Source organism: Echiichthys vipera (genome assembly GCF_963691815.1).
Source record: "Echiichthys vipera genome assembly, chromosome: 16".
Lineage (NCBI taxonomy): Eukaryota > Metazoa > Chordata > Actinopteri > Perciformes > Trachinidae > Echiichthys > Echiichthys vipera.
In genome coordinates, this window is record NC_139841.1 from 24,761,699 (window position 1) to 24,786,090 (window position 24,392).

At 42.3% G+C, this 24,392-nt stretch overlaps 1 protein-coding gene across 1 annotated transcript in view; it reads left to right on the forward strand.

Moving 5' to 3' along the window:
- Nucleotides 1-3,271: 3,271 nt before the first annotated feature.
- Nucleotides 3,272-24,392, forward strand: part of LOC310958480 (netrin receptor UNC5D-like) — a gene marked incomplete at both ends in the record, with an annotated part of 192,546 nt that continues 171,425 nt past the window's right edge. The window contains one exon of the mRNA XM_083929444.1: nt 3,272-3,356. Within this exon, the coding sequence (XP_083785570.1) occupies nt 3,272-3,356 (85 nt within the window). The remainder of the gene's footprint in view (nt 3,357-24,392) is intronic.

Sequence of the window (24,392 nt, forward strand, 5' to 3'; positions counted from 1 at the left end):
ACATACAAAAACACACTGTTAACGGTAGAGCATCCTCACATTTAAGCAGGCGTGGAAATGGTTCTGTGGAAGTGAATACTTTGAAACTCTTTTTTACATTATTAGAGGGCTATATTATCTCAATAGCAGATGATAAAACCGAGACTCATCACTTTATTCTCATAAGAACAGCCGCTCGTGATGGAATTTACTAAAGTGCTGTACCCTGGGACAATTTTGAGGTACTTCACTGGAGTATTTATCTTTAATTTCTACTTCGACTGCACTTCACTCCTGAAAGATATTGAGTCGCTCCACATTCATCTGACAGCTACTCGTTGTATTTGGATAAAAATGAGTTATTTCAAAACATATTCAAAACAACCTTTATTAAAATCTATATTTAAAAAAAAAAATCAAAAATACACCCAGAATGAAAGTATTGCTTTTCCATAAAAAATATATATTTAGTCTGAATTAATATTTTAAAAGATTCTTGACAGGTTTGACAATGACTTTCGGTCACGTTCTGTTTACATTGTACCAGCCAATAGTAGTAGTGTAGTCTGGCACTGGGTGAAATGGAGTTTGCCAATCCTGTAGCTGCTTTGTTATTTGTCCCAGCAGCTGAGTGAGCTGAGACGGGCAAAAACCAGAGTCAATATAGGCCAAGCATTCACTCCATGGACTGAGATAAAGGAGTTCAACTGCATTAAAACACACGCTCAAATGGCTACGTTTCTCCTTGATCTGTAAGCTAACTTTCATGTTTACTTAGCTGTAACCGCTAACGGCTAATGCTAACGATGACTATCAGTCAAAGTCCTCTGCAATACTTGTTTAAATGGTGCGATGGTGCAGACGGGATGGGTTCAAACAGGCTTAAACAACCTCTGGTCTCCTGTAGGCTACTGGGCAACAAACCTGGCAACCTGACTGCTAGAATTATTTTTTGCTGTTCCTCCTTCCCCCATGAGGAGTAGTAGAGTGTGATGGCTTGATGGACAAAGGAGTTCTTGTGCCTGTTGGTCCTACACTTGCAACAAACAGTGGTGGGATTACGATGCTTGAGTACACTACTGAGGTACTTTGAGTATTTAAATTCAATTTGACCTTTTCATGTGGTTCTAGGAGACAGGTGACTGTGACTCGTGGAAAAGTCTGAGGCTATCTGGAGGACAGGTAGAGAACTGCACTGACTGCAAGGCGTCATAGAAATGCTGGGGCCTTTTTAAATGTGAGTTTGCAAATAAACTGTTAAATAAATGTAGCAGAGTAAATAGTATTTTCGTTCTGCTCCGCTGTGTATCATATCCCCGATCACTGTGGGTGCTTAGATCGGCCCCTTCTCCCCATTCAGTGGCAGATTGTCAGTGTTTTGTTGTGCGCGGCCTTTGCATTCAGCCACCTGCTCCTGGCTGCTGACCAGTTGTGCCCTCTTGGATTTGTTTGGCTGTTTTGGACTGCCATCTTGTTGCCAACTTGTTAGCTGGTTACTGACCATTACCTCCAGTATATTCCCTTTCATCATACCTGCTTTTCTGTGTTTGAGTCTTCCTTGCGTGTTTTGCCTGAATTTACCAAAATGTGACGCCTGTGAGGACAGTACGGTATATAAAAAGCCACCATAAAAAGCCTGCTTTAAATATTTTGCCTGAATTTACCAAAATGTGACGCCTGTGAGGGCAGTACGGTATATAAAAAGCCACCATAAAAAGCTTTCCCCCCTTATGGACGGCCCTGTGTGCTAATGATCTGAATGCTTCTTCCACCTCTGCCAACTGTATATAACCTATGATAAAATGTTGCTTATGCTTCAATAATAAGAATAAGAATAATAAGAATAATAAAAATGATTATAATAATACAAAATGTGGTATATGGCTACAATAATATGAAAGTGAAAGTCTCTGAAAATTGATACTTTAAATACATGTAATTGTAATTTTAGGTTCCCATGTATTATTGTTGTGAATGATAACTTGTGTATTGACTTTGCTATATGTTCATTTTATTTGTTACTCCTGTTTGTTTTCTGCTTGTTGGTGAGTGTCCCTATATACACTGTTCTCTCCAATGTGAACTCGTTTGAAAGGGCGACACTTGGGAACAGTCGCGCGCTTTAACTCTGCTGCTCCCTGCTTAATTGGACAACACTCACACACCATATGCTCATCGGCTGAAGATGGGCATTCATTAGTAAAAACGTAATTTTCCAGACAACGCCATTGTCGATTCCAGTGACCACACTTCTATATAAGGAACCAGACCTGGGGGGAGCAGAACATGTGTGTGTGTGTGCGTGCGTACGTGCGTGTGTGTGTGTGTGTGTGTGTGTGTGTGGGGGGGGGGGGGTTAATTGATATATGCTTTTGCACAAATAAGATGCGAACCAGACCTGGGGGTAGCAGAAAATGTGTGTGTGTGTGTGTGTGTGTGTGTGTGTGCGTGCGTACGTGCGTGTGTGTGTGTGTGTGTGTGTGTGTGGGGGGGGGGGGGGTTAATTGACATATGCTTTTGCACAAATAAGGTGCGTGTGCATATGCGCACACTTCTATAGAGGAAACATGGGGGAGCAGAAAATGTGTGTGTGAGTGTGTGTGTGTGTGTGTGAGAGCGTATGTGTGCGTGTGTGTGGGGGGGCTAATTGACATATGCTTTTGCACAAATAAGGTGCGTGCATATGCGCACACTTCTACAGGAAACAGGGGGTAGCAGAAAATGTGTGTGTGTGTGTGTGTGTGCGCATGTGAGAGAGCGTGTGTGTGTGTGTGTGTTTGTGTGTGTGTGTGTGTGGGGGGGGAGGCTAATTGACATATGCTTCTGCACAAATAAGGTGCGTGCATATGCGCACATCTTTGTAATTTCTCAACAGGTCCGCAGGGGTTTGGATAAGACCTGTCTCACTTTCTCTTCTTCTTCCTCCCCTCTCCCTCCCTCTCCCTCCCTATCTCTCCCTCTCTCTCTCTCTCTCTCCCTCTCTCTCCCTCCACCAAAAAGCAAAAGCTGTTGGCTGGCGCGCGCTCTGTCCCCACTCTCGCGCAGCAAAACAGAGCGCGGACTGCCGAGAGCCGCGCACCACTTTCCATCTCTTCCCCTCCGCACTGCGATTCCACGGGGTTGACGGCTCTCCCGGCGGACACTTACACTAACTAGCCCGAAACACCTGGACGGAAGGAGCGTCGCGGGCACGGTAACGTGTTTTAGTGGCGCCTCGAGCAAAACCACAAATGCCGGAGACCCGAGTCCAGCGCCCCCGGACCCGATGGGGAGGGAGACACGCAGAGCAGTGATGGGACAGTTTTCGGGAGGACGCTACCTGAGTTTTGGCATCCTCGTGCTCCTCGGTTCGCAGGTCCCGACCACGCTAGCAAGAGGTAAGCACAGCAGACACACACACTCTTTGATGAGCTGAGTGTTTTGTTTTTGTTGTTTTAATCCTAAGGGGGAGTTTAATAACCGAGAACAAACTCTTGACAATAAGACGCGTGTGCTCGACAGGCTCTGCTTGGAGCTGTGGTTTGGGGTTCTTCCACACCTGTGTGACACAAACTGTGTGTGTGTGTGTGTGTGTGTGTGTGTGTGTGTGTGTGTGTGTATGTGTGTGTGTATGTGTGTATGTGTGTATGTGTGTGTGTGTGTATGTGTGTATGTGTGTATGTGTGTGTGTGTGTGTGTGTGTGTGTTCGTGCTCGTGCGTGCGCGTGACTGTATAAAAAAGTGGGATGTTTTTCAGCTTGCATTTAAGTTGTTTTTTAATTATTATTATTATTTGTTCAGGTACCACTGCCATAATAAGTGCTGCCTTTTGCCACGTTTCACCTTTACTGCAAATGGAGATCACACCATTCCATACATTAACCATACCCCACCATGCCAGTAGCCACTGCCACTATTTGACATTTCATTCTCAGCTGCTAAACCCGACACATGGTGATACTCAGAGGGTCTCATTAACCACACGGATTGGTTAATTGAGTAGTTGTCCAGTTGAAACATCAGTACAACTGGCGAAGGAGATGGTAATGCTATTTTGCTCACTTCTTCACCCTGTGGTTTCACACACAATATGGTGATGATTGCTTAAGGACTGTGCTCTCTTCTGAAACTGCTGGTTGATAATGATTGCTTGAAATGTTGTGGAAATTTTTATTATAACATCCCATGTATTTGCAATAATGTCCTGGAAATATATACCACTATACTATAGCTAGTAGCTGGTCCAGTTGTAAGTTAACCAACTGGTTTCCCAGATAACCGTGCTGTAAACACTGTGTGTGTCTTTTCTGAGTGGCAATGTACAAATATGTGATTTATTTTATCTGATAGCAGTTTGTGATGTGAGACTAAGATGTTGAGCGTTTGGTCAGTGAATAGACTAAAGTATTTTCCTTTTCTCCCGGTGAATCCGTCCTGACCTATTGACATCCATTTAGCTCACATGGCAGTGAAACAAAGATGCATTTGCAAGTCAATTAGATAACCCGCCCCGAGGTTTTTCATTTTAGCATTCCAAGTTCTCAAATTAGCTTCAACTTTGAAATTTGCATAGCATAAATGTTAGATTATGCATATGTATCTTCGGGGCAATTGTGCATGTAGAGATCAGGAGGTTTTTGTATTATTATTATTATTTTTTTAAAAGTTAAATCTGAAAGGCGTTAAATATAACCTTTCCAAACCGGCTGCACAGTGCACTTACATGACCGGCATTTCAACAGTGGCTTCATCTCCATGTAAAATGTTGCATTATATTTGAAAGGAGTGACCTATGCCTGGCAGGAAAAACACAATCATGCCGTGAGTGCATGGAAGTGCAAAATGCACTTTTCATAAGCTGGCATAGGTATACTGTACGTTGTTATACATCAGCCAGCTTTTAAAAGGGTGTCGACGGTGGCTCTCTGCCAGGCTGTGAAATAAATATTTATGTTGAGCAATAGTGTGGATGTCAACAGTCAAATACTTTATGCAGAAATGAAATGAGATGAAAGGGAAAAGGCAGACTCTACAAAAAACTGCTAAAATAATGTAAAAGATACAGCCAAAATTACGGAGCATGGTTGGAATGAGAATTTGGAATCGACTGGAAGAAGAATCTCTCGCCACCTGCACGTACAAACTCCCCTACAGCTGTAAATTTATATCTCAATTAGAATCCAGGTTATAATTCAGTAATCCCTAATTTCTTCATCATGTCTTGCAAAGACAGGACCCTATCACTCACCTGCAAGCATACAATTTAAAGCTTAGCACACCGAGAGAACACAAAGTGAAGAGAACAAACTTACCCCCAAAGGAGGAACCTAGAAATCCTGCCAACAGGTGGATTCAGTGAGGCAATGGGGCTGATGAAATGATGAGCCGCAGCAGCAGCAGCAGCAGCAGCAGCAGCAGCAGCAGCAGCAGAAGCAGCAGCAGCAGCAATGAACGTAATGGTGTTAGTGTGATCAGCGAAGCAGCAGTGTCTGCAGTGAAAGGGTAAACAAATGCACCATAGCTTGGGTATGTTTACATGTGAGTGTAGCTACTGGGGGTGTAACGGTGCACTAAAGTCACAGTTCGGTACGTACCTCGGTTTTGTAGTCACGGTACGGTACAGCACAGCACAGCACGGTACAGTTCAGAGTTAAGGGGTAAATGAAAATAACTGCTTGGTTGTCAGAACGAACATAAGTTTTACTAGTGAACAATTAAACAGTTAAACAGTTTTAGCTCTCCGTATGAATCATACAAATAAAATGTAAAACAAATATATAAAAAAATAATACTGCTGCAATTCTCTATGAAATAAAATACTATGTAAATAATTTCAGCTGCAGCATTAACTTAGGTTATGGCATTTGCCTGTTCTGAATTCCCAGGTAGGCGTTATGTAAAATAGTTGTTAAATAGTGTCGGGAGCTGGGTTTGCGCAAATTTCTTTTTTTCACAGCAACGGTTATGGTAACCCCTGATTGTGCCTTTTTAAATGTTTTTGCATGTTCATTATTAACTAGGAATCTGAAGTTATCCCACAGTAGGGATTTGAATGACAGGGGGACGTCTGCAAGCTCCGGTTTCATGTTGTTATTCGGCACGCAGTTTGCTCTCTGTTCGCTCTCCGTCCGCTCTCCGTTCGCTCTCCGTCCGCTCTCCGTTCGCTCTCTGTTCGCTCTGTGTTCGCTCTGTGTTCGCTCTGTGTTCGCTCTGTGTACGATCTCTGTTTGCTCTGTGTTTGCTCTGTGTTCGCTCTGTGTTCGCTCTGTGTTCGCTCTGTGTTCGCTCTGTGTTCGCTCTCTGTCCGCCCTCTGTCCGCTCTCTGTCCGCCCTCTGTTCGCCCTCTGTTCGCCCTCTGTTCGCCCTCTGTTTTCGCTCTGTTGGCCCTCTGCCGCCCTCTGTTCGCTCTCTGTTCGCTAGCCTTCCATTCATCCTGTGCTACGGCTATGCTGCCTGCCGCTGCCTGTTCTGCTACTCTCACCGGCTCTCACTCGCTGGCCACTACTGTGCAAGCCGAGGGGAACTGCGACTAAAAGTTCCCCAGTGCAAAACAAGACTGTACATTAACGCCATATTTACGGACCGCGGTCCACCTCAGTGCCCATCTAGAAGTGCCTGTACCGTGACGGTTCGGGACGAATACGTGTATCGTTACCCCCCTAGTAGCTACACAACTTGTATCATCTCTGTGAAGAACTGTAGCTTCATAGACATTTCCATGATTTCTTAGTGACTATGCATTTCTTAGCAGATCATCTATGGTAAAAATGAGCTATAATTGATTTCATAAAATGCTCCATTGTCACATTTAAAGCGAAGCCAACCTAAAGAAACGTGGATTTGAAATGTGGATTTTATTTCATTTGAAAAATAGAGAGCTTGCACAGAAGTGTCTTAACTTCTCCACTGTGACATATTGCCCATGAAACAGAATATTTGAGTGCTGTACAGTTGCAATATGGATTTACATCAAATCCTGTGCATTTGATTGGCCCAATTAAAAGAAGGTGGGCTTACAGGTTGGCATGATACAGAACTTCAGAGACCAGAGGACTCTAAGCTACACACACACACACACACACACACACACACACACACACACACACACACACACACACACACACACACACACACACACACACACACACACACACACACACACACACACACACACACACAGAAGACGAGGGCAAGATGACAGGGCCTTTCAACCAGCAGCACACACAGACATGTCCAGCCTCCCGGTTCCCTCATGCCGCCAGTGGCCCAGATCTGTTCACTCACCCACCATCAAAAGTTGCCATGTACTGCACCCCTTCCGCCACACTGAGTCAGCCAAAAGCCTCTCTGAAATATACGTCAGCACTGTTTTGGGAATGAAATTGTTGGTTATGTACCGTAATCCCAGATTCTCTCTCTCTCTCTCTCTCTCTCTCTCTCTGTCTCTGTCTCTGTCTCTGTCTCTGTCTCTCTCTCTCTCTCTCTCTCTCTCTCTCTCTCTCTCTCTCTCTCGACGTCAGGTGTGTCTGCACATTGATCCAAACACACATCTCTTCCCATTTCTTTCCATATTGCTCTGCTAGCTAGTATGACCACCACTCGAACCCACAAATGTGAAGTGCGTATTTGTATGACCACTGTGTCTACTGTAGCTAGTCACCCGAAGTCTCACTTGATTGGTTTAATTTTTGTACACGCCGCCGAGTCCAGGATGAGTCATCATACGTTTGAAACAGTGTTACAGGAAGAGAAGAGACAGGGATTTAAATATAAGAGAACTCTAATGTTGTCCTTATGTTTAGTAGATTACGACTGCAAATCGACTAATGATCAATGGGTTTAGTTGGCTTAGTGACACAGACAGGGTAGGAGAGTTGGAGTGCTCTGAAAGATTGACATATGGCTGGTTTTGGTCTTTTTAAAGGATTTGTTGTCATTAACGAGCAAAAATATAGAATAATATGGGTTATGCTTTAAAATTGGGTTGCTTGAATGGTATAAAATTGGATAGACTGCTTGATTTGAAATATCAGTTAGGTCCTAATGGACTGTGTAAGGTTATCAGTGTGAAATCAATAAATATAACCCTGTGCTGTGACACTGCCACGACAACACTATGAAGCCACGTAACTGGTCAGCCTGGAGCAAGCCACAACACTGTAGTATTCACATGCAGAGCAGATAACGGACACCTGGTTGACCTTTAGAGCATGTTACAGTACGAAGGCAGAATAACCGCCACTGTCACCTTGGTACAACTGGAATGTAATGCATAGATCTGAAGAAAAACATGATAGTCTCAAAGGCACATCAGCACTGTAAGCCGCTGGCACAATACACAACTTCACTTCAATTCGGGGGATAAATCTGCTTTTAATTTAATCAAATTTGACAAGCCCGTGGTGGCCGAGGCTTGAAGCCGCAGCCATTGTACCTCCTGCTGATACAAACGCATCTTGGCTCGAGCATGGCGCGAGTAAAAAAACACGAGATGGAAACGGAGACAGAGTAAGGGAGGAATAAAAGGGCAATGGAGTCATCTCTGCCATGTTTTATTTATCCTGAAAAAATGACTGCCAGACTCTTTCTCAAGCTTCAGCTTTGATTTAACTGACATTTCACATGAGCTGAATTCACGAGCACAGATGGGCTGCTATCCACAGTTGTTTCTATTCTGTGTGAGATCGCATGGTGGTCATATTGCCCAGTTTCGCTATTGCATTATTCAAAGGGAAACCATTTCTCTATCCAACTCACCAACCCCCCACTCCCATCAGTTCTTCTCCACACATTCAGAGGGATCTAAGCTCACCAGCAGTCAGACAATGGGTTCATAGTGTTGTCCACAGTGAAAGCTACAAAATCAAATATGGGGAAATGGCCTGGGAGGTTCTGCAAAGAAAAGTAATTTTGCTTGGAAATAAACATACACATTACACTGAATATGTGACGAGAATCTGGCTCGGACAGAGTTACAGTAGCAATTGAATAGCTATTGTTATTCGTCGATGGGATATTGAGACTCAGGAATCTAGTCAATAGATGAGCTTTTGTACATGGTATTCCTGTGAGAGCTAAGATTGATTGGAACACAATCCTTTTGTTGTTTGCTCCAATCAAAAACAATGCTTTCATTATACATATGTTGATGTAACTGCATCTTTCTGCTCAATGCCATTGTGGTTATGTATAGATTTCCGGAGGTCCTCTCTCCGCTTTGCAATCAAGTTTTGTCTTTGTTGTTATCGAGTTTTTTCTGCATTTTTGGACGCAGCTATGTTGTTTAGACTCTGCATTTAGGCCCTGATTATGATCCAAGGTTTTTAATATTTGGTTATGTAACAACAAAAAGTATCTAATTTTGATTCAATTCCTGAGGTTGAAATGACGTTATTAGGGCTGTGACAGTATGGATGTTTTACTACCGTGGTGAAAACACACCACCATTATATACTCTGTTTCAACAATGACAGGCTAACAAAACGTGCGTGTAGGCGGAAATTCAATTGTGGTTTTAGTTTGGATTAAGCCATGAACAGAGGGAAACTTCGCTAGCCGCTAGGCTAATTTACGCTGTGCAAAGTGCCAGGCTAAACTGTGGTAATGCAGTTATTGTCACTGCCCTAGATGTGATCAGCTGGATTGTTTTAATAGAGAAGAGGATTTTTCAAAACTGTAAAAAGACACAGCCAACTTGCAATTGTACCGTGGTGTTACAAAGTGAAGGTTCTTCTCTCACAAATGACCTTTGGACGACCTGCTGCCAGCGACATTTGTCATTTTAACCGGCGATAGCGACGGCCAGCACCAGCTACAAATGAAAAAAAAGAAGAAGCAGCAGCTGAGTCACTCACAGCAGTATGCATAAGACATTATTCACAAAGATGCATTCTAATTTTTACTGGTCTAAGCAGTGAAATGCTCCCACTATAGAGCTTTGCAACATTAGCAGGCTGTGGTGGACGGTGATGAAAGGACTGGCATTTAATCTTATGATTTATTCAAACATGCCAAGATTGGCCTTGGAAAAATCAAATCTTAGAAGAATCAGCTCTAGGCCTCTCATATATCCATAGTTAAATACTATATAGTGATTATACTTTCATTCAGCATCATTTATACATGCTCTGCGTCCTGAATGTTTGCATGCATGCACTGTAATGAGTTGCTCTGCGGTATCCAAAATGCTGAGAGACTGACAGGGTGTCAGATGTTGCCATTTCAGTCGCCTCCTGCAGATTTGCCTCCCAGCCCCGTCTCCACAGCCTTGAAGCTTTCTGTTCGATAAGAGCTAGCATTGCTGTCATGTGTTTTCTAATAACACTGAAAGGGAAGCCTTGGAGATAACTGCCCATCCACAATGCACCATTCAATGCCTCACTGGCTAACTCAAGGGCATTGCCACAAAGGCAAGATTCACACCATACACCATCCACTTCAATACCAACACACACACACACACACACACACACACACACACACACACACACACACACACACACACACACACACACACACACACACACACACACACACACACACACACACTACTCTCTTCCCATGTCGCAGTTTGTACCCATATGGGTAGCACTTTTGTTTCCTCTAAAGCACTTTGATTTCATAAATACCCCACCCCCTCATCCTTTCTTGTTGTCTACTCTTCCCTGGCAATTCCTTTCGAAGTAATTTAGTTTCAGTGGATTGTTGCTGTGACAAATGTTTTGGTTCTGGTATCATTTCTCACCTCACCACCTGACTGAAGGAGAACCGAGAGCTGAGCTTGGAGAACGATGGAGGGAGAGATGCGCGTGAGTGTGCGTGTGCGTGTATGTGTGTGTGTGTGTGTGTGTGTGTGTGTGTGTGTGTGTAAGCAGAGGGAGAGGGAAAGACAGATATGAGGGTTATAGTGCAGAATGCTTAAGTATCTCATGTTATCAGTATCTGCCACAGCAGTTTGTCAGTAACAGCGAGCACCTGTCACTGCACTCCCTGATGAATTAATTTCAAGAGTAATCAAAAGCAAATACATATTTATGACTTTTGGATGAAAGTAGAGGTTCAGTGTTTGTCTGTGTATGTTCGGTGTGTACGCTACAGTGCTTCTGACACGCTGAAGCGAACATGTTCATGCACCAGTTTTGGTGACGAGCGGGGGAAATATGAGGAAAGTAAAATCAAAAAGAACACATTTCGACAGCAGCATCGATGTTTTGTTGTTGTTTTCTGATATTGTGTCACAGGGGAGGCTTCAACATAGACCACAGTATGTGGAAATATTGATGTCAAATTTACTGGAAACACATCAAGAATGAGAAATGTAAGAAATCCATAGAGGTGAACATGTGATTGATTTCCTTGTTAGTGTGCTTCAGAACCAATGAAGCCCTTACCGTACACTTCACTCGAGACATGCTGTCATGGCTGTAGTCATGCTGTAGTCATCAACTACTGTCAGCGTTGACGTTGTGCATCTCTAATGGTTTGAAGCCAGTAAGGTGTGGTGGTAAATGTTTGAGGAGGTTGTTGTCATTTAAGATGAACTGTCCCATTTAATGTTCTGGCTCTAGTTTTGTTCCATCTTTGTCCTGTTTCTGTCCCATGAGCGCTGGACTGCTGGTTAATGGTTGCGTAGCTCTTTTGGGTTGTACGTCCACATTCCTTATATCTCGTAGAGCTTATTATTTCAAATGAACGTGAGCCTTGCTCTCCCTCCTCACTGATGGCAATGGAAGTGGTAACAAACTGGAATCAGAACAAAATGCCTTTGAGCTCATCAAGTCCTTTAATCAATGCAGGCATATTTTTCTTACAACAAACAAAGACATCAAACGTCTACCTCTACTCTGCTAGAAACTTTCCACGATGAGGAGTCACGCTTGAGAGGAAAAAGCATGGTGTTATAACAGCATTAGCCCCACACAGGCAGGCTCAGCAGATTTTTCCTTGAAACACCTGAAAACCTAAATAAAAAAAAGAAAGCTGCACAAACGTTCTCATTTCCTCTACTCTGTGTTCAAACTCAGACAATAAAACAGTAGCATTGACGCTGATAACCTGAGTCAGTCTGCCCAGCAGAGAGTATTTACCAGCAATTAATAAGGGAATCAATAAAGCATCTGATTGATAAGCAGCATGGATACCAATAAAACCTTAGCAATACCCATCCCTACTCCCTTTCCCTGCTTTGTAAAAATGAGATGACGCCCTAAGCTGCAGAAAAAGCACTATGCTACAGTATATTATACAGTATTTCATGCAGCCCTGTCTGTTCTCTGCAGCTATGTGGTGCTTATGTGAGTGTCAGGATGGGGTTTAAAGAGATACTTTATTCATTTTAATCCAGGTCTGTGTCATGGCAATGTTTGCACTGTGTTAAAATGAACGATGTTTGGCCTGTCTCAGTGGCAGAAGTCCCTATGGAACAGAGCATCAGAGATATCCGCCAAATTTGATGTACTTCTGCGCAGCATGATGCGTTATTCAGCAGATCTCTGATGTTTCGTTCCTTGAAGATGTCTGCCATGGAGACGGGCCAAGCACGTTCATCTGAACACAATGCCCACATTAGACTTTGTTTTTGGGTATGGGGGTTATCAAGTTGAGTCCCTCCTGGTGTATGAAGTCTACATGACTCTCTCATGTGTGACTGTGTTGTAAGACCTTCAAAGCTCTGTCATTCGGAAAATAGAACAAAGTGGAATTTCATTGATCTTTGAAGATGCCTCCTGTTTTTTTTTTCAGATGAAATTCTCTGTCCTGCAGAGAAAAAGGGGGGGGGGGGGGGGGGTTCAGAAGTACTGTTTGACATTGAGAAGTGCTAAGCCAAAATACATTAAACTCAAAGTTGATGTTTGAACCACTATGAACGGACTATATCAAAGCCTAATGCATTTTTTAAAATCCAGATTTCACGAACATTCAAAGGCCATGGTTACACTTGTCTTTTCAATGTGACTTTTGTGATTAGATGAGATTGGAACTCTGCTGTGTCCACACTTGACACTTCAATACGTCCTGCCTCTTCAGATAAATCTATGTGGTGCATCCAATGCCACCTAGTGCAAGAGAGAGACCTTTTATTTATTTTATTTTTTGTTTTCTGAATGGTGGCAGGGCTCTTATGGGACACACTTTTTTGAGAAGGCGCAGACAAAAATCTACACGTTGTGAAATAACAACAGATTAGAATTAAAGCCGCAAGCGGCGGAGATAGGGCATGCGTCGCGCGTTGGGGGAGCCGGCCAGACCCCTGCCAGCGCGGCCTTGCCCTTACTCGATCGCGGGATGCCGCACGGAGGGTGCGGGGCCGCAGGGTATCTATTGCAACTCTTGCAGTGATTCGTGCGTCCCCTGTGTGCCGCTAGAGAGCATGTACCAAACACACACTGTGTTGCTCTTCATCGAGTGTAGAACGCACATTGAACATTTTATGTAAATAGGATGAATTTTGTCCTATCAGACTGACTTCCTGTTGCTAGTAGGTGGCGCTGTGGCTGTTGGTCACTATGGGCATGTGTTTGTCTGCAGGCCGATACTTCATCATCATGTATGGCAAATTTGGTGCAGTTTGGCAAATGTGTTTTGTAGCGATGTCCTGTTTCATGGAGAGAAGCCCAAAATAGCGGCCATGCCATTACACAACATGCACAAAACATGTATCAAACCTTATGTATCAATACTTGAAGTCTAGAACCCACAATGGAAATTTCATGTAAATCTGATGTTTGTCATTTTTCATCCTGCCAATAAGGGGCACTACCACTGTGGGTCTGTATTGAGATGCAGGTGGGGTCAGGACATGGTACTTGTCATTCATGAGATATTTGGTGCTGAGTGGACAATATATGCCCGAGTTACAGCAACTTCCTGTTTGAAGGTGAAAGGCCAAACTTGGGCGCCAGGCTACGGCAACACGGATCATAAAATAAAAAAAGTGCCAAGTATCTTTGGGTCAGACATGTCTTTAGATAATACTGGCCGCTTTTGAAGTCTATCATGTTAAATCCCTAGGAGTTCATATTGAAGTATGACACGTGCAAATGTGCGAAAATGGCCATAAAATTCAAAATGGCCGACTTCCTGTTGACTTTGGCATATCGCTTCAAGTGGCTTTTTTGTACGTCTCGATGAGTTATATATGTCGACCAGTTTTCAGAATTTTATGTCAATCCTGGGGGAGGGGCTGTAATTTAATGTTTGCCGAAAGGGGGCACTATCATTGAGAGTCAATATTGAGATGTAGGTGTGTTCAGGCTGGGCCTCTTGTCATGTATGACAAATTTGGTGAAACATGGACAATGTATTCTTGTTTCAATCCTAGCAGGTTTGTAAGGGGCGCTGTTGAGCCAGCTTTCCACACTCATGCATGAGACCTATAAAATATCAATATTTTCATCAGACTTGACAAGTTTGCAAAGTTTGGTGAGTTTTTGAATACGATAAAGCCCCAAAATGTAATTAATGTAATAGTAATTTCAATAGGGCCTTCACTGGCCCAACTTCGTCGGTGCTGCGGCCCTAAATATGTGAACAAACTCGCTGTTACCCTCACTAAGGCGTTAAAACATTTTTGGACGGGAGGGAAGCTTTAGAAAGTGTTTGCAAGTCAGCAACACCTTCGCTACTGCAAGCCATCAGTATTTCAAGTCTGTCATCCTGTTTTTCTAATAATAAAATACAATTTCTATTAAAACAACACAAAGTTTAATGAAGCTGAAACAATCTTATGAGTAAATCTGAATATTAAATGCATGTTAATCACCCACCACATAATGAAATAACCTTTTAATTCATTGTTTGGGAACATATTAATTTTGCCTACTTACCATGTTCACCGCTACCACCATGTCTAGAATACACGACTTGTAGGCATTGAATCTTCAGTTTTTCCTTGGAGAGAGCTTTGGTAAATACATCTTTTAGGGTTTAGGGTAGAGCAACATGCATCTTGCTGAATAAAAATGGTAGCTAAACTCTATGGGACACAAAGAACACCTGTGTTTGGAGGAGCTGTGCAAAGCCACTCTGTGATTCACTGCATCTATTCTCTCTAACTGTTTACCTGTGCTGTCTCCTTTTTCGTTTTTTATTTGTCACTGAAAAGCAGGATTTCTTTGGAAAAGGGCAACGTCTTCAATTATCACACGTTAAAAGTTAATTAAATGGTCAGTGCAGTTCATCTCCCATCTTGACTGCTGGATTGTCCCCTTCGCAGGCCGCCCTCAAGCCCCTGTTAGACCCTTACATCCGTGGTCACCCAACACTGCTCGGCTGTCCTTTCCTTCCTTGGACATCAGTGTGACAGCTTCTTTTTCCCCTCCTGGCCTGCTTGGTGGTAAAATGTCACTCAGTCAGAACTGTAGCGTTTCACCTCTCTTTCTAATGCTCCAGCTGCATCACTCCAGCCCTCCCGCAACTCGAGGTAGACTTATTGTGGATTTTTAACGGCCGATATAGTACTGATAGTATAAAGCTGATAGCTGATTAATCGGCTGACAAACCCCCTCCATTAAAATAAAGCAATTACCTTGTATTTTTACATTTTTATGTGTTCGATACCTGTTAAATCTACATGAATGATTTAAGTTTTGCTCTAATAATTTAATTTAAAACGAGACTGCAGTTGTTCTCTGAAGATTGCTTCCTGAATAAGTCAAGCTCCCTAAGTTATAAACAAATGGTTATCATTGCAAAAAGCTTTCTCTCCTATATTTTGGGGAAAAGCACTATAATTCAGCAGACACAGCTTGAGTAGCATCCAAGTGAAAGTGCAGCAGCCTTGTCAGTTACTTTTGCAAACGCGGTTTTTAATAGACCAATTTACTCTCACTCTGAATTAAATAATTGGTAACAGAACATGGGTGATTTGGTGGATTACATAGGTGGAATACAGTCTATTTACACCGTTCTTCTGTGGCTTATGACTGGCCAGGATTACTTCTGTTGCCCATCCAGTTTCATTGTTAAATGCCACCCTTACAAACCCTTAATGTTCGCGCATATCCCCGGGGTAAGGAGGACCCTAAAGTGTGATTTCATGTCATGAATAGACAGGTATGTGCCTGGATTATTTGGGAAGGAGCAAGCCAAAGTGGTAAATAGTAGCAAGTAACAAGTATGAAAGAAGTATCTCTGATGTAGTCTACATTGAAAGCGTAATTGAAGTCTCTTGTGCATTTATAACTGGAGCCCACTGTACTAGCGCTTCCACGTGCGTCGTAATGATTAGTTTAGATCATGGTGAGCAGATGGCACCTTTTATGGCAGCCTCTGTCAGCATCTAGAGTCCAGATCACAAGTGTTTGGGGTTTTCCTTTTAGCCTACTATCTTTAACAGGATTGATATTCTAACTCTTTTAAGGTATGTTCTGCTTTGATCGTTTTCATAGCAGGCAAATATGAAGAAGATCATCAATACTATTTTCGCAACCTATTCTAAATTTATTCCGGTCATTACACACTGCTTTTGTCCCCTTTTTTCTTGGTGTGTTTGTAGCTGCATAACCTCCTGCAGTATTTCCCCGCTGGTTGGTCACATTTGCTTAATGTGAATTTGAATGAGAAACGAAAAAATTCTATTTGTGCTACTGATTTACATTTAAATGAGAATGATTTAAGCATTGTAAAACAAAACGAGAAAGAATATGGACATAAAGAATATGCAATTTTATAAACAGCCTGAGTTTGTTGAATTCCTTTCCTTTTGCGTATTGACACTGGTTAATGGCTTGAACAGTTGAATTTAAATGTTTATCCATACGTAAGGTTGTGTGTTTTCCTCTGCTTTCTGAGAACCACTGCAAGGTCATGCATGTGTAACTTTGATGAGGTTCCCCTTTAGCCAAGGACTCCCCTTTGTCATTAAGATAGATCTTCAGTGCATCGATGTGGCTACATTCATTTAAAGGCTACTTTTGTTTCACCTCACAGACAGCAGAATCAATAAATAGCTTTGCCTATATATGCTTCATTTCATCTTACCTGGTTTGGACCAACTCAACCCCAAAGCTGATGACAGATGGTGTTACAGCATCTACCTTACAATGTCAGACCTCCCATATACAGTACAAGTATGTTTTATTCAAGAATTAAATAATTAATGCTGCTTACGCTATCTTTTTTTAAAATATTACTATTTATTTGGAAAAACAACAATAAATGTATCCTAACAAATATGTCTGTGTAGCCATAGTATGAATTAGCTCACCTTGTGCCTCCAAGCCATTAGCTTCTCTGTCTTCCAAAAACCATTAAAAACACATTAAAACAGCCATACTGTCACACACTGCGCCTGGTCTGCCTTGCCTCGTCCATCCTCCCGAGCTCCATTGCATTTTACTCGCAGATCAGTCTGGTAACATGGGGTGGAGAAAATTTGGAGAAGTTTTCCAAGCGACCGAACCAATCAGCGTTGATTTTGAGGGGGATTTAAGTGCAACGAGAAGCGGCTGTTCAGTGTAAACAACGGTGGCTTCTGTGCATGGGATAAGCAGCTAACGAGCAAGTCGCTCGCTAACTCTTTTTTCTCTTGGATCCCTCTGTTGGAATATGGACTGGGCTCCTGAAATTTTGCCTTTTTTATCCGTAAATTTGCGTTACACAAACTGCAAATATCCTTTACTGACATGTTGTTTACTTTCTGAGCTTTGCCTCAACGCTGTTAGTACATCATAAGCTTAGTTGATCTGATTGGTTGATTTGGGCCGTTTGTTGGTGATAGACAGATGGTTTATCCAAGCACCAACCAGTATTTTTGCCCTTCCCAAAAGATCTCCAAACGAGAGTTCCCGGATGGATATACTGAGCAAATGAGAATTATGCGAACCAATACATCTGGTGGAGTCAGGCTATGGTCTGCCACCGTCCACAGGAGATCTGTAACTATAGTTTGGGTTTGGGTGACTCAGCAGGTAGCATCAGCAGTGGTTGCTAATGTTACCTGCTGAAGCTTGAGACGACTTCAGTACCAGTTCAGCACTGGATCACTAACTTAAAGTTGCAGTCGGCAACATTTGTTTGATCATATTCATTGAAGCTGACACTACGCTCCGGTAGAACAATGTAAATCATCCAGTTTTAGAAAAAAAAAAGCGCCCGTGTCATCCTGTCCACTCAGCGCAGAGCTGACTCTTTGTAACAGTTCGTGCACACACCACAGATCCCCCCTCCCAGCTCTTGCATGCTACAATATCAGAGGCACACACCTCAAGCTAGGCAAAAGCTAAATGACATTGGCAGTTGCTATCTATGAGTAAGTTAGCAAGCCTACCTCCATGTAGCGTGTACTCCATGCCGTTTATTGATGAGAGAAGACACGGGCATGTTCACAGGAATCTGGTGCACGCACATTGACGAGCACTCAATGGGAGGTAGATGAGGAGCTTGGTGATAGTGGGGGAGGGGTGTGAGAGTTGTAAACATTCAAAATTCGAGTCAACTAGATCTGATAGACTTGCCTACTGCATCTTTAAGGTGGACAAGCTATTTTCATTTTAGTAAAAAACCGCTCCCCGCTTTGCTTTAGTACAGGTGATCTCTCCCTCGCTGCAACCGTCAACCAGTAAGCTTTATGCAAACAATAGTGCGGCCAGGAACTGAGACTCTCTCAGTCGCGTTAAGAACCGTTTTAACAGTTTTAACAGTTTTCCACAATCAACAAATATTCTGTGTTGATAAGTACAGAATATCTGAAAATGGTATTCTGGACAGCCCTAGTAGTTTTCCATGAATTACTTTTGTAACAGCACTATTTTCTTGTAAACTGTCACGGTGGAAATAGGTGTGAAAGACTAGTGCATATAAGAGGGTAAGACATTTACAGTATTTCTGCTGGATGACTCCTCCAATTGTCATCCTGTCATGATCTCCAACCGGAGCGTACACGTGTACTGACAAGATCCATATTCAAGGCACTGAATTGTGGAAACATCTGAAATTGAAATGTCAGGTTGAAATTACCATGCCTTGAATTAGAACGTGGAATAGGAAAGACAAGCTATTGTGCCGCAGCATCTCGTGTTGACATTTTTGTGTGCATTGTGTTTACTGTGTCCAACGTCTTGAGACCAGATGTGGTTAGAGTGAAAAGCCCTGCATTGTCCACTGAAAACGGTCAAGCTTCTCTTCTCTGGAATATCATAATTAGACTGCAGCACCGGCCTCATTCTCCCACTCCTAATCAGTTATCTTAAGATCTGCTAATGTCCAAGTATCCTTCTCCTTTTGCTCTGTTTGTGTGTGTGTGTGTGTCTGTGTGTTGTATTGCTGTAATCCAAAACAAGGCCTGATAAAATGAGAGGATAAAACCCAATTACCCAGTAGGCAGTCCTGAGTCATCTCCCATTTGTTCCAGCCATTTTCTCCTCTGTCTACTCCCCTTTATCTCGACTTGTATGGTTTACTCAAAGACCACCCCAGCTGATTGTAATCTGCAGGTGAAAAGAAATGAAATGAAATAAAAAATGTGAAGAAGAAACCGAAGTGATAGAGTGAGTTAATCGATGGCGAGCAGCTTGCACACAGGGATTTTCTTCTTTCTTCAGTACAATCTTCCAGTGTGATTGTGAAGTTTGTGTGCACCAAGCTTCTGAGGGGACCAATTAAGAGACGGCAGGGCAGGAGGCCTGATCTGCTGGCTCTCCTAATAGCCCACAGGCTGAAGTGGTCCTGATCCATAGTCAGTCGATAACGCAGGCCTCCGTGGTCTCAGCCAATGAATGCCAACAGTCAAACAAAGAATGAAAATGGAAAAAAATACTCTAGCATGTTCAAAACATTTTTTGTTTTTACCAACACAACACAGTTAGGAGGTATTTGACAGTGTACTGCTTCTTAAAAAGAGCGTGTTCAGTCTGCAGAACATGCAACATCAGTTTAGTGTTAATGCAAACAAAAAGGGCTGCTAATTTAATCTGGGTCACTTATATCATGATAACAAAAGTTCATTCTGTTTTATCTCCACTCTCGCGACATTTTATAATGCTCACACACCAGAGCATGTGAGCAGGGTGGAGGCGTGACAGTTTCCGCTCCTCAGTCGTGCAGCCATTTGTTCCCCCTGCTCCGTCGATCTGAGCCAATCCGCTCAATATTGCTCTACGCTCAACTACATTTCATCCCGCTCCATCTAAATCATAACCTGACTCGGCCAGATGGATTGATTCATATAATTTGCATTTGCTCTGCCACCTGGGAACTCTCGGTATGGAGATCTTTTGGGAAGAGGCGGAAATACTGATTGCTGACTGGATAAACCATCTGTCTATCACCACCTATGTTGTTGACAGACGGGCCAAATAAACCAATCAGATAATATACTAACAGAGCGTCAAGGCAAAGTAAAAAAACATGTCGGTAAAAAATGGATATTTCCCATTTGTGTAACGTAAATTTACGGATAAAAGGCACAATGTCAAGTGCCCAGGTCCAGAAGGATCCAAGAGATAAAAAGCGTAAGCAAGCGGATTGCCCGATAGCTGCGCTCATCTGATCCGCGGAAGCTGCTGTTGTTTACACTGAACAGTCGCTTCTCGTTGCGTCACACTTCGAGCCGCCCCCAAAACCAACGCTGATTGGTTCAGTCGCTTCGGCAACCTTCTCCAAATTTTCTCTGCCGCAGATTACCAGACTGTTCTGCGAGTAAAGTACAATGGAGCTACTAAATAGGCTACCTAAATCGTTCACCACTCTCTGAAAAAGAAAAATGCTGCATTGCATTTCTCAAATGGCTTGTCACTATCTGTTATCAATTTCTCCTCAATGACCAACCAAGAAAACAGGCTACACCCTGCTACAACCGCAAATGCTGCACCTGATTGGAGGAACGCTTCACTCGTGGTCTGTCTGCTCCCGGGTTTCAAAACGGACTGGTTAGGAATTGTCTCTAATATATAATAGTTCAACAAAATGTGTTTCTGAAAAACAATTTATGTGAGAAATAAGCTATGCAGTTATTATTTGGGATCGACAACGGTTAGATTTGCATGAAGAAGCCTGGACCTCAGGTGCAGCCAACTTTGCGCCTAGTCCGTCCAAACTCACTGTCATGCTACCAGAAGCATTGCCAGATGGCTCACATAGACAATGAATGGGAAGCAGGGAAATGACAGTCCCGGTGGACAGGTACCATTACACGCAACATCTGTTGTTGACCTAACTGAACATCAGCCACGTCGGCAACACATTTAAAACTACACACTGAGTTGAGTGGAGCAGCCAACCACTGTCTAAGCAGCTTATTTAAGAAACAAAAGAGAAATGGGAACTACTAAACTTTAAACTAGATCTTGCAACACTGGATCTCCTCCAATGCTGAACAAACCTTGTTGTATGATAAGACAGCCAAGCGTAACACGGGCCACAGCACGCTCTTGACCTTTGAACAACATTGGAGAATTCACCGGCTCTAAATACACTTGACCATCTATGAGTGTAGTGTATGTGCGGGTATGTTTTCATTTTTCTTTGTTGGTAATGGTCTGTTTTTCTGTCTCCGTCTTGTCTGTTCAATACACTGTTTGTTGTAGCCATCCCATACTGAGGGAATATGCCGCTGACATTCAGCTCCCTCTCTGCTGACTTACAAGGAGTATGATAACCTGCAGGAACAGCAGGTTTGTTTTTCAGGGCTAATGGAGAAGACAGAACATAAACCAATGATGTCATGGCCCATCTCGGAGGGATTCTGTTCACTCTTAGCGTTTCCCCCTAGATAGGGTAGAGTCCATAATGTAATGCGAAGGGCTTAAATTTAATCAATAACCATAGGTATCATTTACCAAGCTCTTTAAACACACTACACTTTGAATTACTGGTAGATTGTTCATCACATTACCTTCTCCTAGATGAGTTCTTAAAAAAAATCCTCTTCTTCTCACCAATCAAAACATTTCTTTAGTCATTTTCTTAGTAATGTCCAGTGCTTTCTATGACTCAGAGCTGCCCTCGTTCTCGCTTTACCACTTCGTAACACTGAAGAGTACAAAAGAGAGGGTTACCTTTAATAACGAAAATAAAGCTATCGACATGGAAGTCATTTCTTTGTGTCAATGGTGTTGTCGATTGAAAGATGCCTGTGTTGTCCTGGTGTCTGCAGAGCCGTAAGGGTGCAATATTAATCCAATGGTCTCTCTTTTCAGCACTTTTGTCCTTTTAACATATATCGTGCTCCCCCAAGGTGTCTTTTTGACTCATCCTCCTTATATTTATATCTCTACCTGTTGTCTTTCTGTCTGTCTTTCCGTCATTGACTTACTCACCGCTTGTGACATGATATTGCTTACCTACTTCACAATGGCGCATCAGAGCTGCATTTTATGATGTGCTCCATATGATTACAGTGGTAATGACCTGGGAAGTGTCTTGTAGCAGGAGGCCTTGTATTATGGAGTCCTTGGCTCACTGCTTTATCTCTTATTTTATGTTTTTTTTTTAAAGTTTATTGCTTTGAGAAGAGAACTGAAGACATTCTGCGCATGATTATAACATAATACAATAGTAACACAATTGTGTGCCTGTGTGTGCATTATTCTCTTCTGTTGATTCTGTTTGTATTGAAATACTGTCCTCCATAAATGAGAGTTCAAAATCCACAGTTTCATATTCTGTACCTAAACTCCAAAATAGGTTGTGCCATCCAAAACAAATATGGCTGTTCCAACTCTGAGCGCTCTCTTAACGTTAGTGTGGCTCAGTTAAGGCAAATGAACATTGAATTACTTGTTTTTTTTTGTTACTGAGAGAGCACAGTCATTATTCTCAAGATACAAACATATATTTAGACATTTGTGCAAATGTCCAATGCTCTCATTTATATAGTGAAAAAAACAATAGTTTTCAGATTTCCATACTCATAAGAACAGGATGTATGTATTGGTCAGCACATCTTATCACCTGCAAATCTAATCACCTGCACTGCTACTAGGGCTGACTATCGCGTCTGATTTCCTCATCAAATCAATTCTGAAACACAAGGTTTCAGTTTGATTAGAATCAATATTGATTTAATTAAATATTGCAGTTACAAAACCAATTTTGCTTGGATATGAGAGAGCTTATGAGAGAACTAATACTTTCAATTGTACAAGGGAACCTCTAATTTTCATGAAGAATTGACCCCAACACAATAACATTAATGTGCTTTTTTATTTAACGTGAACAGGCTACAGCAGTAAGTTAGATATCATGATATGAGAGGTGAAGGACCCATTTAAAAATGGCCATGTTAGTTTTTTCCTTGCCAAAATATACTGTCTTACTTTGGAGTGTTATTGAACTCCCCTTCCCAACAAGCTAGCAAGCTAGCATGACCATGATTCCAATATTTCTTTTCTTTTAATTTTTTAAGAAACACTAAAACTACATGGCAAACCAGTGAAATGCTTATTAATTAAGTTGAAAGGCACTAAACATGAACAATAGGAGATATGTTTGGGTAAGATAATGGGTGACTAACAACAGCAAGTGTTGATGCCGCTCGGCAAATCTACCAAAGAGGACAGCAGCTCCCACGACTGACGAGCGAACGCAAAGCAGCTGCAACGGCAGACGGTCCATCACTAGACGAGTCATGTGGTTTATAGAAGTGTAAAACTCTTTGAACGGCCGTTCTAGGCAGGTATGATTTTTAAAAGGGGCTCAAACGACAACACAAAAGAAAAACACACTAACACCCAAAGGAATGGAGTGAGGGAGAGAGATCACCATCATGTCACTGCGGAGAGATTAGGCGTACACATCCAAGGCCCTTGTATTGTGCACGCTGGCTTACTTCCATGGATTATGGGCACGCTCAAATGGGATACAGCCATCATTAATGTCATCAGTTACACCTGTGCCTTTTCTGCATGACAGGACAAAATGCCCTAAGAAATGTCTATTCAGAGCAACATTGTGAATGATTGAAGAGCTTTGGACAAACAGGTTTAGAGTTAAGTAAGCCATGCTATGTCCTTGCTTTAATTATGCAGCCTTTATTCAATTATTTATTTCTTCATTCATTATTTGTGAGTTTCATTGGCAATATATATGAGTTTTATGCATCTGTTTTACAAGAGTGAACAAATGTCAAAATGTAGTTTGGCTGAAAAATGAGTATTGTTTTGAGGATTGTATGAGATAAACATAACAAAGGGGAAGAATTGGCTGCACGGAGATGTGGATGATCTGACTGAGGATAGCTTTGTAGTAATAGGCCTAGTCTTGTGCTGTATCCTCTTTGCTCCTTGTGCAATTTATCCCTGATAGCTCGCAAAGAACCACTAATGATTGCACGGTAGCACTGCAGTTGCTCTGTGGCTTGTTATCACCGTACAATAGAAAAATACAAGGCGTAGAAAAAATAGAATGACCATCAAATACAAATCCTTAACACAAGTCTGATGTTTCACTCCCCTCCACTCAAAAATGTGTTTTGCTTATTTTTTTTTCTTCAGTTG